The sequence below is a fragment of the Onychostruthus taczanowskii genome, unplaced genomic scaffold (assembly GCF_017590055.1).
Source record: "Onychostruthus taczanowskii isolate IOZ18803 unplaced genomic scaffold, ASM1759005v1 scaffold92, whole genome shotgun sequence".
Lineage (NCBI taxonomy): Eukaryota > Metazoa > Chordata > Aves > Passeriformes > Passeridae > Onychostruthus > Onychostruthus taczanowskii.
The window spans coordinates 479,705-493,239 of record NW_024507213.1 but is presented as its reverse complement, the minus strand read 5'-3'; the positions used below and the strand labels follow the sequence as shown (position 1 = coordinate 493,239).

Here is a 13,535-nt window from a genome sequence, read left to right as displayed (position 1 = left end):
CGTGTCCCCTGGAGGTGACACCCCCAGGATGCTCCGTTTGGGCACAGCTCTGCCTGCTGGGCCGCCCCACCGCGCTGTGCTTCACCAGCAATGCAGGGAGAGGCAGCTCCAGGCCACTGCGCCTCCACCGTTTTTTTTTCTCTGTAACCTTAAATAAAAATAGGTATATTTTTATTCATAACATGCATGAAGTGCAGCACCTCAGTGTGGGAGCCCAGGCAGCCCCTCCAGAGCACAGAAGCCACCCAGGCGCTGTGTGCCACCGCCCAGCTGAGGAGGCTGCAGCTCCCTGCCGGCAGCAGCTCTGCCCCGGAGCCCTGCAGGTGACGGCAGAGCAGCTGCACAGGTAAGCCGGGATCGCAGCGCTGCTGAAGAGAGACCCCTAATGTCGGCTCTGCACACAGCCAGCCCAGCACTGTGAATTGATGGAGTCACACCTTCACAAGCAGCACCTCTCACAGGTGCTTTCCAAACAGCTTCCTGCAGCCACGCATCCCTCTGTGAAACAGCAGTGGGTACACCCGGCCAGTGGGTTTTTTTTTCTGAGCAGTCAGAGCTCAGATTGCCCTGCAGCAGCTGGAGATCAGCCCCTCCTCACTGCCTGCACCAGCCCTCACTGGGCACCACCAGCACAGGCCAAGTCCATGGGCTGCAAGAACATTACAAAGCCAAGGAGCTGGGAAATTATCTAAGAAGATGCTTTTTAAACAATATACTTGATTCATAGAATAGAAAGGGAAATGCTTCTTAAACTGGGAAAAATGTCTGTTGCCAAAATGTCCACATTAAACGGACAGTTTTGAGTTATGCAACAGTTAATTAAAACGCCGTAATTAATCCTTGGTTTCATTCACATCCACTCCTCTTCCCCATTTAAAAATGTGCTCTGATTAATACAAACTGAACATACTTCTCCAATCTCAGTCTCCACAGCAGCACCAAGAAATCTAAAATATCACCTCTAACCACTACATTCTTTAGCAACATTTTATTAAAAATTATTATCTGTACAAATATAAATTATCTCCACATAATTTAATTCCCCAAATTTTTTCTTTGGCTGGAAGAAAACTGTCAGGGTGCACTTCTCCAGTAATACTGGTAGATGCAGGAACTCTGGAGTTGGGTTTCTTAATTTTTCTGTTTAATATCCACCAGTTGGTTTTTTTTTTTACAAAAAAAAAGTTTACTCCCAGCTCACCAAGGCGTGGAAATACTGCAGATTTTTGAGCATTTTCTTTGAAAAAAAAAAAAAGTAAATAAACTAAGAATGCTTCTCACTTGCTCTCCAATTCCTTAGGGGTGTGTTTCACCAGAGGCTTCAGAGGAAGGGCTGGATTCTGTTAGTGAACACACTGAAATGACCCAGTGTGCAGGACCAGCCAGGTTGATGGCTGATAATAACACCAACAACCATCAGCAGCTGCACCCCAAGCTCGGCAGCCCACAGGGCTGATCTGTAACCTCTCCACAAGACTGCTCAAGCTGGAACATACGGAGGAATAAGTTCATTATTCCTGAAAGGAAAAAGGCAAAAACCAAACCAGAATCCGACACGAACCTTTAGAAAACACCCACAATTCCTTTAATAAAACAGCCACTTGCTGTGCTCCTGTTGTTCCCAGCTTTACAGCGCGCCAGGCAAGTTCGGGAGGCAAACTGGGAAAACGAGGGGAGACAGAAAACCAACAGTTCCTCTGCAGCTTGCCTGATTTTCTGGCTCCGCTCTCTGTCGTCGGCACTCCAGTGCAGCAGCTCAGGGGAACTCCCTGGGAGGCAGGAGCCCTCAGAAAGTGACAACCTTGGGTGCCTTGGGCTGTGCTCTCTGCGGCGCCGGCGCGGCCGCGACGTCCTCGTGGTCTGCGCTCAGGCCGGGGGTCCAGCGCCCGACTGTCACCTGCTCTGCAGGGACAGGTGACCATGATATTTTTATTAAAAATCCCTCTGCCAGGATCTCTTCTCCCAAGAAGCTGGGAAGCTTCAGCTTCTCCCTGTTTTGCTGCTTTGGAATGTGATCTGGAGAATTGTTTACCCGGCATGTGAAATTGTTTTTACGTAATGACCAATTGCAGTCCAGCTGTGTCGGGACTCTGTCTGTCATGGGTTTTTACTATTCATTCCTTTCCTAGCCTTCTGATGTATCTTTTCTCTCTATAGTTTAGTATAGCTTCAGTAGAGCACTATAGAATACAATATCATGATGTAATAAATCAGCCTTGTAAGAAATAGGGAGTCAGATTCACCTCTTCCCTCATCCTGGGACCCACAAAAACATCCTCAGGGACACAACACAGCAGTGCCAGGCCAGCCCTGCCAGGTCACCTCTGCTGCTTCCAAGCTTTTCTTCCAGGCCATCCCTGCCACCTGCGTGGCCTGGAAGAAAGTGCTGTGATCCAGCAGTGATCCAGCACTGCCCACAGGGAATGCCACGGGAACCCACACCAGCCTCTGGGCACTGACACCGGCCCAATCTGCCTGAGGAAACTGGAAGCTGAGGAAACTGGAAGCCCCTGAACTCCTCTGCCAGCTCTCACCTGTCTTCCTGTACCTGAACATACCCTGCACAATGCACACTTGATCTTAAATATCACAGTTCTCACAATTCTTGCCAGTGGTGTCACAGCTCCAAGTAACTCAGCTGTTGTCACCGTGATATTTTCTGGAAAACCCCTTCGCCAGGATTTCTTCTCCTGGGAAGCTGAGAAGCCTCAGAGAAAAATGAAAACAAAAATTATCTGATTGCTTCTCCTGTTTTTGCTGCTTTGGAATGTGCTCTGGAGGTTGTTTACCAACTGGTCATTGTTTGATTGATCTCATGTGAATTGTTTGAACTTAATGACCAATCACAGCAAGCTGTGACAGGGCTCTGGAAGAGAGTCATGAGTTTTCATTATCATTCTTTCTAGCCTTCTGTCTGTATCCCTTCTCTATTATTTAGTATAGTTTTAGTAAATATTCTTTAATAATATAATATCATAATATAATAAATTAGCCTTCCAAGAACTTGGAGTCAGATTCAATCATTCCTCCTTCATCCTGGGGACCCCGAAACTACCACTAACTGTTTTTAACCAGCAGTGCTAGTTTTGAAAGAAGTCCCTTGGTAAAATAAGTAGCACCTACAGTCCTCATTATGGATGCTAAACATACCAGAAAAAATGAGAAAAAACCTTGTTACAGGCTTCTAAAACTCAACTGGGCACAGCCTTGCTGCCTGCAGATGAGTTTGGGGCAATTTCAGAGTCTTTTGGAGTCATAAACTTCTGTCATACCAATTCCAACTCAATCTGACCCATCCTACAATGGCAAAGCAGCACACACCTAGAATCCTACATATGGTGTGAGACCTAATAATATCATAAATGTAGGATCAGATATAGAGAATGCCATAAATATTTCTTACATAAATTTCACCAAAGTGGCTCATTATTAGGTGGCAGATTAACTAAATGTCACAGAGACAAAGTATAAAAATACACAAGTGTGTCACCACTCCAGTAATAGGATCATTCTTCAAACCCTTTTTTGATGCTTTGCCTCCTGTAGGACAGTGGGGGTTTGGGGTATCTAATTTAATTTTTCCACCCTCATGGATAGCTGAGGAAGATGTAAGGAAGCAGTGAACCCAGCTGGACAGATCCTCCTTGTCCCTGTCCTGGGTGCCTGACACAGCTGCCTGCACACACCACCACCCTGCACCTGGCACTGGGCTCAGCCCCACCACTGCACACTGCAATCTGCAAAAAGCAGCAGCCAGTTCTGCTGTACAGCTGCCAGACTGTGAACAGCAGCACAATTACTGTGCTGCCAAAAAAAAAAAAAAAACCAGATTATTTCATACGGCCTTCAGATACATACAAGACGAACTTTTTGTTTTAAAAAAAGAATTATCTTCGCTTTGCACAGCAACTTACTGCCTCCTCCACACCCTCCCTGAGTGTCCCAACAAAAGGTCACCTCTGCTGCTTCCAAATTTTCTTCCCACAGCCTGTTCCCTGGCCAAGCCATGCAGAGCAGCAGCTGAGCCCTGCTGGACCCACAGCCACCCCACAGCCCCAGCAGCTCACCTGCATTCTGCTTCTCTGGGCAGTCTTTTTTGAAGTGCTCCACAGAGCCACAAAGCTTGCAGCCCCCACCTGTTCACACAGAAAGCTGTTACTCGTCTGAGGGGAAAAGAACATCACAAAATACACAAAAACCACCCAATAAAACACCCAAACAAACACCCTTCCTGTGTCTGTGGAAGCACCGCACACCACACTTTCCAGCCACTGCTTACTGGGTATTTCTGATTTGCTGGAAGCTCTCTTTTTGAGAAACAGGCTGAATTCTGCTGAAATCCATACTCAAAGGAACTTATAAAATTGACAGGGGCTCCTGAGAGGCAGGAGCTGAGATGTGAAATTCTGCACAACTCCACAATACAAACACTTGAAAGCAAGGTGATTTTTGTTCCACTTCAGCTGTGCTGCAAGATCACCCTCTGGTGTTCACCAAGGCCCCACCTTTGGGCTGGGAAACACCAAGAGACAGAATTCTGGCTGTTGGAGCCAGTGGAGGAGTGAGGCTTTCTAAGTCAGACCCCATTTCCCCCTAAAGTTACTCAGACTGAAGATGCTCTCCCCTTCAGTGAGAGCCTGTGTTTTGCCACCTCCCAGAATTTTAAGCTGAGAATGTCCCTACCACCTACTTGGGTTCATGTAAACATGCTCTGCCTTCATTCACACAGGATTTTGCTCCTTGGTGCATGTCCTGCTGCTGAGGCACAAGGAAAGTCCCACACTTTGCACCTCATCCTGTCATTTCATACTAAACCTACACTTAAAACAGAAATCCCCACATAATTTATTTCACAATTAATTCCCCAGAATTACTCTGCTTTTACTGAAAGATACACAGGAATTCCTTTTAGCCACATGCTCATTCTCTTGCAGTGTTACTTTGTTCTGTGTCAGGTAAGAAGGACACAGGAATTTAATTTTACTAAATTTAGTGAATCAGTACACTCACCTTCAGCATACAACCCCTTGGGATTATCTGGACACGACCTTGACAGATGCCCCATCTCACCACAGATGAAACACTTTGCATATGGAAATGGCCCTGCAAAATTCCACAGGCTTTATGGTCCACATCAAAACCACAGACCCAACATAGTGCAAAGACAATATTTTAATCACTTCACGCTATTAATTACTGCCAGGCTCCCTGTTAACACTGCAAAAGTTAAATTTCTAACACACAAAGCCTCATGGCCAGCAGTCAGACAATCCAGGCCCGAGCACTTCACAAGAGCACAAATTCCTGAGACCCACCAGCAGCTGGATCCACCTTGGCTCTGCATTTGCTGAGGTCGTGCTCCGTGGATCCGCAGCGGTAGCAAATCCCCGTCCCCATGTCCTGGCTCTCCAGCACTGCAGGACAATCAGCCACGCCGTGACCAGGTTCTCTGCAGTGGAAACACACCTTGGAAGAGGAAAATCCGGGGATGAATTCTGTCAGTGGCACTCAAAACCTGGAAATCCCAGCCTTAGAGGGCCCTAAAGAGTAAACACCATTTTGTCCCCAGGGAAAAGCAGCCAGGAAGAAACTTTATGCTCTGCCATCAAACCACAAAACCTCGGCACTTTTCTCCTTTAACCAGCAACACACAGTTTGATGAACCACACACTGAAATCACCTGGGTTGGTTTCACCCAGGAACCAAGAGAGGCTGGGCACTCCTCAAAGGGTCAGGGGGAACAGTGCTGAGCCAGGAGAGCCATGCTAAAGGCTGCAACTGGAGCTGAAAGCCACCTTTTGTTCCAAACTCCACATCTTTCACCTGAGACACACTGTGCCTGTGGCAGGGGAGGGCTGAGCTCTTGCTGAGCCCCACAGCAGCACAGAGGGAGAGAGATCTGTGCCTCCCACATGGGGCTCTCTATTAACAACCTTGTGGGAAAACAACTGGGGGGGTAAAAGGGGAAATTTCAGGGAAAAATACAGTGGCTACTCCCTGGATGGAACCCCACACACGGAGCACAATCCAGGCAGGACTAACAGGAGGGTGGAGCAGGGCAGAGACCCCACAGCTCTGCCAAAGCCCTTTCAGAGGAAGGATCCTGGTGGCACCTTGCAGCTGAGCAGCCACACGGCAGCTGAAAGGCAAGGGAGATAAAGGAGGATGTTCTGTGGGATCAGCAGCTGTGGTGAAATCTCTGCCTTTGGACTGACCACATCCCAGACCAGGGTAAGCTCAGTGCGGTCCTGAGCGACCCAAGGTGTGACCACCCCTAACTAAGATGTGTGACTAAAGTCACTGAATCTCTACCTAAAAGTAAGCTAAACAGCATAAAAGTGGGTTAGGAATAGGGAGAAGTTTGGGAAGACTCCATCGTAATCTGTGGGATCAGCTGAACCCATCGTCTCTTCCCCACAGAGTGAAGACTGTGCTCTGTGTGAGCTTTACTAGGAACTAGAGATTGTAATTGTATTGCTTTGATTAGATTGCTTTGGACACGCTGCCACGGGCATCCCTCGAGCCTTAACCCGACACATTTTACTACAAAGGGTGTAATTGTGCGCACTGTCCATGCCAGCCCCTCAGGAGCGCTGACACGCTCCCAGAGTGATTAAAAAGGGAAAAGTTTCTGCCTGTCTCCCGTGTCTGAGGGCAGCACTCACCATGGCGTTCCTCTTCCTCTCCTGCCTCCTCAGCCTCCTGCTCTCCCGCCGCCTGTCCTTCCTCCGCGCCTCCTCCTCGTCCCCGCCGTGTGCCCCGAACCCGTTCACGTCCTGGTTCTCGTACTCTTTTTTCCTCCTCCTGCTCCTGGCCGCCCGCGGCGGCTCCGGCTCGCCGCTCGGCGCCAGCTGCTCCCAAGGGGTGGCGGGCAGCGCCCGGGCCCCGGGCGGGGCGATCCGCCGGGCCCAGCGGGTCATGGCCCGGCAAAGGCTCCGGCAAAGGCTCCGGCAAAGGCTAAGGCTCCGGCACGGCCGGACCGCGCACGGTGATGACGGACGGGAAGAGGAGGAGGAGGAAGAGGAGGAGCGGGAGCCGGGGCAGGCGGAGCGGGGAGCTGGGCGGGAGGCGGTGCGTGAGGGGCTGTGAGGCATCCGCCATGGCAGGGACAGCTCGTCCTAGGCTGCTCCAAGCCTGGCCTTGGGCACTGCCAGGGATCCAGGGGCAGCCCCAGCTGCTCTGGGCACCCTGTGCCAGGGCCTGCCCACCCTGCCAGGGCTCTGGGCTCAGCCCAGCACAGGCTTTGGGGTCCCAGCCCAGCCCAGCATGGCTTTGGGGTCCCAGCCTTGCCCCACAGCACCCCAGGGCTGCTCCAGGGCTGGGCAGCTCTGCAGGTGGGGTCTCACCTGGGCACAGTGAGGGATGACTGGGTGAATCCCCGGCTGTGTTCTCGGAGGAGGACACTCCACAGCTGAAATTAATGTTTATGAGCCAAATAATGCTTCCTCTTTGCCCCAAGTCGGGCTACTGCATCTTGTGTTTTTAGCGTTTCACTAGATCCGCATGACGCTTCCTGGTGGGTGTTGTAAAGGTATATGCATTATACATGCGCTATATAAAACATATAAAGAATGTTACACTTTCTCTAGTAGTTATCCCTTGCGTCTCCCTAGAGGAATTCGCGGATTTTGCCGATTTTCCGGGGTTTTGAGCCCACTAGAGGGTGGTGTGCTCAAAGAGTTATAATTGTAGAATATTGCTTGTAGTAAGGATCTTTGAAACTATAGCTTTAGAATATATCGTACCCCTATAAATACCTGTAAGCCCCAACTATCAATGTGCAGCTGGAGGGAAAACTTCCCCGCTGCACCCAGCCCTTTATCGTTCATACTTTACCAGATTAGTTAATAAACTGATTGATGCTTGAATATTGGCCTAGTCAGGCTTCTCATTTATAACACTCCAGTAGTTATCCCGAACACTTGTGTCTCCGTATTCGCGGATTTTGCCGATTTTCCGGGGTTTTGAGCCCACTAGAGGGAGGTGTGCTCAAAGAGTTTTCTGCACTGCACCGCTGCCTGGCAGGACGAGCACAATTAAGAGCAATGAGCGCTGACTGCAGATAAAAAAATAACTAATGAACGCCGTTTTAAAGCCAGGAAATAAAGCCAGAAGGGACCAGTATGTCTTTTTACAATTAGAAATACTTTCTTTGCTGATGTAGTTGCAGCTCTGCCACAGCACGAGGTCCCCATTGCTCCTGTAACTTGCTTTTTCTCTGCTTTGGTGAAGTTCTAAATGTGCTGTCCTGTCTTTCCCAGCCTGGAATTTTTTGTGTGTGTGTGTGTCTGGGCAGGATCAGCCACCTTAAGATCCAGCCTTGCATGCAGTGGAAAAGCATGTTTAACACCTTCCTGCTCAATCAGTCGGGTTTGCAGCATTTACCTAAAATATTTATTTGGCAGAGGCCACACCTGCTTAAATTTGCTCTGGTTTGGGATTTGTTCCAGATGGACATTACTGGGCTGGGAGCTCCTCTGCACCTGAATTAGGAGCAAGACAACAGCAGTACAAATAATGGTAAATTCTTTTAATTTTTTTTTTTTAATTTTCCTAAGAAACAGCACATTGTCTGAACACGGCACAGTGTTCATATATTCATAATCCCCAGACCCCAAAAAGGAGGTTTTGTCTGCTGAAGGAGTACCAGAGGCTGTGGTTGTACACACACAGTCAATGCTGCTTGGCAGAGTGGCAGGCTGACATTTTCCTGGTTGTTTTAATTTGAATGTAAGGGAGAGAAAGGAAAATTAGGCCCTGTTCCCTCTTAAATTCTGTTCCTTCTGCAATAATCTGAGGCTCCTGTGCAGGTGGTTCCCTTTGATTTATTCTCCATAAGATGAACAGATTGCTTAGCATTTACTGCTCTGCTTTCTTGTCAGTGTTAAATTATTACCAGTGTTATACTTAATCTTAAGTATTTATGGATTTTGATGGCTATAGCCAGGGCAGCATCCCCTTGAGTGAGCCTGCTCAGCTGAGCAGCCCTGGATGCCATTTCCTCCAGGATGTGTTGCTCACAGCTGGGACTCCTTCAGGATATTTAACAACAGCTTGAATAAGTTGCTCCATCAACTTTTGTTTCTGGTATCAGCAGATACTTATTGATTTTTATATTCATTTATGTTAAATGTTTAAGTGGGTGGATGAGCTGAAGCCTTTGAAGGTTAAGGTGTGTGGTCAGTGATTTTTTTTGGCTGTTTTCCCCTGAAAAGCTGCTGTTTGTTATTCTTGTGTCAAAATGACAGTCTGAGAAACGTGGCTCAAGTGGGAGTGTTAGATGTGCACTGTCAGGACAGCATAAGAATTTTCCCTGGTTTTAGCTGTGGTGGCTGCCTGTTAAGCAGAAAACACTGTTTTCTCACAGGAGAATGTAATTTTGTTGTTTTCCAGAAATCCACAGTGAGGAGATGAATGAATTTAAACTGGATTTGCCCAGCACTTCGCTTAAGCTTGTGTCTTCAGATCACAAAGTTGTAATTCCTAGGGCTGAAGGTGTGAAAGGACAAAGGAGGAATGGGTTTGGATACAATAGCCTTTTCTGCAGGATTGGATATACTTTGAAAAACTGCTGCATTTCCAGAGAAAAGGAAAAAGAACAGGCTGAAGCTGCAGCCAGAAGCAGAGGTACAGATTCCTTGGCAGAGGGATCAGCAAGGGAGAGTGCTCCAGTCTTTTCAGTCTTACTAATTTCTTATATTCCTCTCAGTCAAGAAAAGGATAAATTCCTCATTTCTACAGAAAAATAAACTAAACACAAATAATTTAAAAAAATATGCCAGTAGTTCATGCAGTTATGGCCAAGTACCAGGTAGACTATTCAAAGTAGTGATTTGGGCTTCACCAGGTAATATGCCAGTAGTTCATGCAGTTATGGCCAAGTACCAGGTAGATTATCAGTGATTTCAAAGCCCAAATGCTAGTTCAGAAAGCAGAGCATAAAACTAGAATGAGAGAATGAGAGCTAAGACAGATACCTATTAAAGGTGCACACTGAAAACTTACAGCATATTCAAAACAGAATAGGCACAAAATAGCTAAAAATTAACTGGCATAATTTATCAACTTCTTTTTCCTCTCTGCTGCATCCACCTAAGTTCCCTGAACAGTGGGATAGATAAAAATATGTTTTCATTACCCTTGTTTACTGATAGACTTATGACTGTAATATAACTGATATTTTCTCATTAGGAGCCCAATATTTTTGTGTAAGAATTTAGAGTGAATTAAAAATGTGGTATCAGTCATCAGCACTAGGCTGGGCAGTGGGTGACTGTGCCCTCTTGGGAGATTGGGCTTGGTAGTGCCATGGGCAGTGCATTTTGGTGTTTCCTACAGGCATTTTTGTAGGCAAAAGAAGTGACTGTTTAAGTCTTTAATCTTTTAATTAAACCTTAGGCTGACTGCAAGAGGCATTGCAGGAGAGAGATGAGCATACAGCTCTTAAATCTCATTCCAGTGAATCTCATTAGTAAAGTAATTCTGCATATAAATATTAGCTGTAACTCATTCCTCATGGTATCTGCTCCCTTCTGGTTTTGGTGTTTCCAGAGAAACATCATGTCAGGCGTGCTTAGGTGTGCACTGATCCTGACCTGAGTCATGGACCTGCAGAGCCCCTTGTCAGTTTTTGTTGAGGCAGCCAAGGATTTCAGGTGTGAAGTGCCACATGTGAGATCAGGTACGCCTGCTTAGCTACAGAGTTCTCAGACTGGTTGGGGTTGGGAGGGACCCTAAATCCCACCCAGTGCCAGCCCAGCCATGGCAGGGACACCTCCCACTGTCCCAGCCCCAGTGTCCAGCCTGGCCTTGGGCACTGCCAGGGATCCAGGGGCAGCCCCAGCTGCTCTGGGCACCCTGTGCCAGCCCTGCCCACCTTTCCAGGAAACAATTCCTTCCTAATATCTCATCTAAAGTGCCTGTTTTCTCTTGTAATGGGAAATTCCTTCCCAGTTCTCACCCTTCATGAACTGCCTAATGGAGCACAGGTGGGCTTTGATGCATTTGGGCTTTGATGGAGCTTGACCTGAGAGATTATTTCTGCTGATCCCTAGTTGCTTTGTCAAGAGCATTAGAGAAGTGCTTGAGGCATGGCACATACCTCCTGGGGCACTTAATCAAATACATTTCAAAGATTTATAGAGAATCAGAGTCTATCAGGAAGGCAGAAAAGGGTCTCAGCAGTGCAGTACTTGTGGTGTGGGGAAAATAAATATGAGAAACAAGAAGCAGCATTTTATGTCAAGAGTCAGTGCACTAAGCCCAGCTTTTGAACCTTTAATATTTTCTTGTTGAGTCATTATCTGTATGCTTTTCTTCCTTTGTGTGGGCACAAAGCCTTTCAGGTTGTTTGTTTTCTGCTGCAGCATTCAAGGAGAAGCAGGAAACAAACTGTGCACAGTGCGTGCTGCTCTGCTCCACAAGAATATGTTCATTCTCCTGAACATATCCCTGTGGAGCAGAGCAGCCACCTTCCAGCTGCCCCTGAAGGCCCTGAGGGGCACAGACCCTGCTCCCCACTCCTCATCCCCAGGGTGGGCTCCACTCAGAGAATGGGCTCCAAGCAAGCAGAAAACTGCCCTGAGCATTGTCATGAGGGAGTAGGACTGAGCAAAGACATCCTGCATTGACTTGTCACTGTCCAAGTTTAATTTAAAATATTAATTAGCGATGTGGCATGAAGAATGAAAATGCACCATGCATGTGGAGCAGTTGAGTTGGTCTCGCTGGCTGTGTAGAGATCATGGAGAGAGAGAAAAGTCACAGAAGTGGAAAAGGTGGATGACAACAAGCCTTTGCAAAATAATCCACATGAGGAGGAGTATTTTGGTTGTGAGGGACATGCTTGGAAGCCAAGCAATACAGGGAATGCCACAGTTGGAGCAGAGCAGGGAGTAGGTCATACCTGGGTGTCCCTGTTTTGTGCAGACTCACAATTCCCTGTCTGGTCAGAGCACGGGATGGCCAGGGTGTTGCTCTGGGTTATGTGCTCATCTCAGGCATTTTGCAGTGGTTGTTTCAGCCAGGGATCACACCTTTGTGTAGGCTGGGGGTCTGGAGGTGTTCTGTCCCAAAACACCCACCAATCCCACCCCAGCCCCAGCGTGGATCAGATCCTTGCTCCCTGAGTTTTGGGTGTCTCTGGGTCTGTTCCAACACTTGGTCACCCTCGTAGGGCAGAAGGCCTGTCTAATAAATAACAGGAATTCCCAGTGTCCCATCCTGGGTCTGTTGCCTCCTGTCCTGGCACTCTGCATCCCCAAGGAGAGCCTTGAGCCTGGTTTCCCCTGCTGCAGACAGTGGTGGACACCATTAGGATGCCCTCTTAGCCTTCTCCTGCCAGGCTGTGCCCCTGCTGGACCCCACGAGGTGTCCAGCAGCCCATTTCCACTGTGAAATGCTCTCTGAAGAGCAGCCCTGCCCTCCAGCTCTTACGTAATACCATCAGTGGACTGGCTGGTGAGTGATGCACCTCATCCTCCAGGCTGTTAAAGGCACTGAAAGAGCCATCAACCCCCTACCAGCCCCTCAGGAATGCTGTAAGGAATGTAATGTTAGTGAGGAGCAGCCTGCTGGACATTGTGCTGCTGCCCCATCAGCAGGAGAAAAGCAAAATACTGGCTAAAATCTGAGGACTCTTGGCCCACAGTTGGATTTTGTGTTGAGCTGAGAGTTTTGGAGGTCTAGCAGTGAGGCCTTTCCAGTTTTGCTTATTTGCCTTCTATGTAGAATCAGCAATAGTCTGATTCCCTCCCCCTGAATCACTGTTATTAACCACCATTTGGAAAGACAGCAGCAAAATGCTAGGGAATGTGCCCAGCATAGATGAGGATGTAACAGTACTCACATGGAAGCTCCAGCCTGCTCTACCCTCAGCAGCTGTCCTTCTGAGCCAGCACACCATGCTGCTGATTTTCAAGAGCAGCTCATTCACCATCTAGCTCTCAATTAGCTCCCAATTGTGACTTTTAAAGTCTGTAGCCAGTTATGGGCCAGCTATCCAGCCACAGCTCTGCAGATATGACTCACCCGGGGACCTGCCTGGGAACTGGTGTTCTGGCTGTGAAACGCCGTGTTTCCATATGCAAAAAAGAAGCAATCAGTGGGATTGTCAGCCCTTTGCTGGTTTTTTTTTTCCTTTCCACTGTGCTGCTGAGCACATGGACCATGGTGAGCATGGAGATGTCCCTCGGAGTGGCAGCACATCCTCAGGGACTCTGGGGAGTGGTCAGCTGAGCTGAGAGCTTCAGGAGGGGACTGGAGCTGGGCAGAGTTAGGTGGGATCTAGAATATCAGCAAACTCATTTGCCTGCCTATTTTTGGGCCAGGTTGCTGCAGCCCAAGGGCACAGGGCAGAAATGAACAGGATGCTTACAGAAGGCATTGTAAATATGTCCAGAAGTGCAAGTGCTGCATAGAGTTAGAGAGGTGTGCTTTTTGCACAGCTGAGGTGGTACTTTTCTTATCACCAACCAAGACAGGGAATCAGGCCCCCAAAAAAGAGCATCCCAAGGTGGTTGTGTGGGTAAACCCCA

The 13,535-nt window shown here is 48.1% G+C and overlaps 1 protein-coding gene across 1 annotated transcript; it reads right to left on the bottom strand.

Annotated features, from left to right (window-relative positions):
* Positions 1-984: 984 nt before the first annotated feature.
* ZCCHC9 (zinc finger CCHC-type containing 9) lies at positions 985-6,983 on the bottom strand. The gene is made up of 5 exons (XM_041426669.1): positions 6,666-6,983; positions 5,316-5,466; positions 5,011-5,103; positions 4,068-4,136; positions 985-1,902 (listed from the first exon to the last, which is right to left on the bottom strand). The coding sequence occupies exons 1-5, from the start codon at positions 6,918-6,920 to the stop codon at positions 1,787-1,789; spliced, it is 684 nt and encodes a 227-aa protein (XP_041282603.1). The 5' UTR covers positions 6,921-6,983; the 3' UTR covers positions 985-1,786.
* Between the last annotated feature and the right edge of the window lie 6,552 nt (positions 6,984-13,535).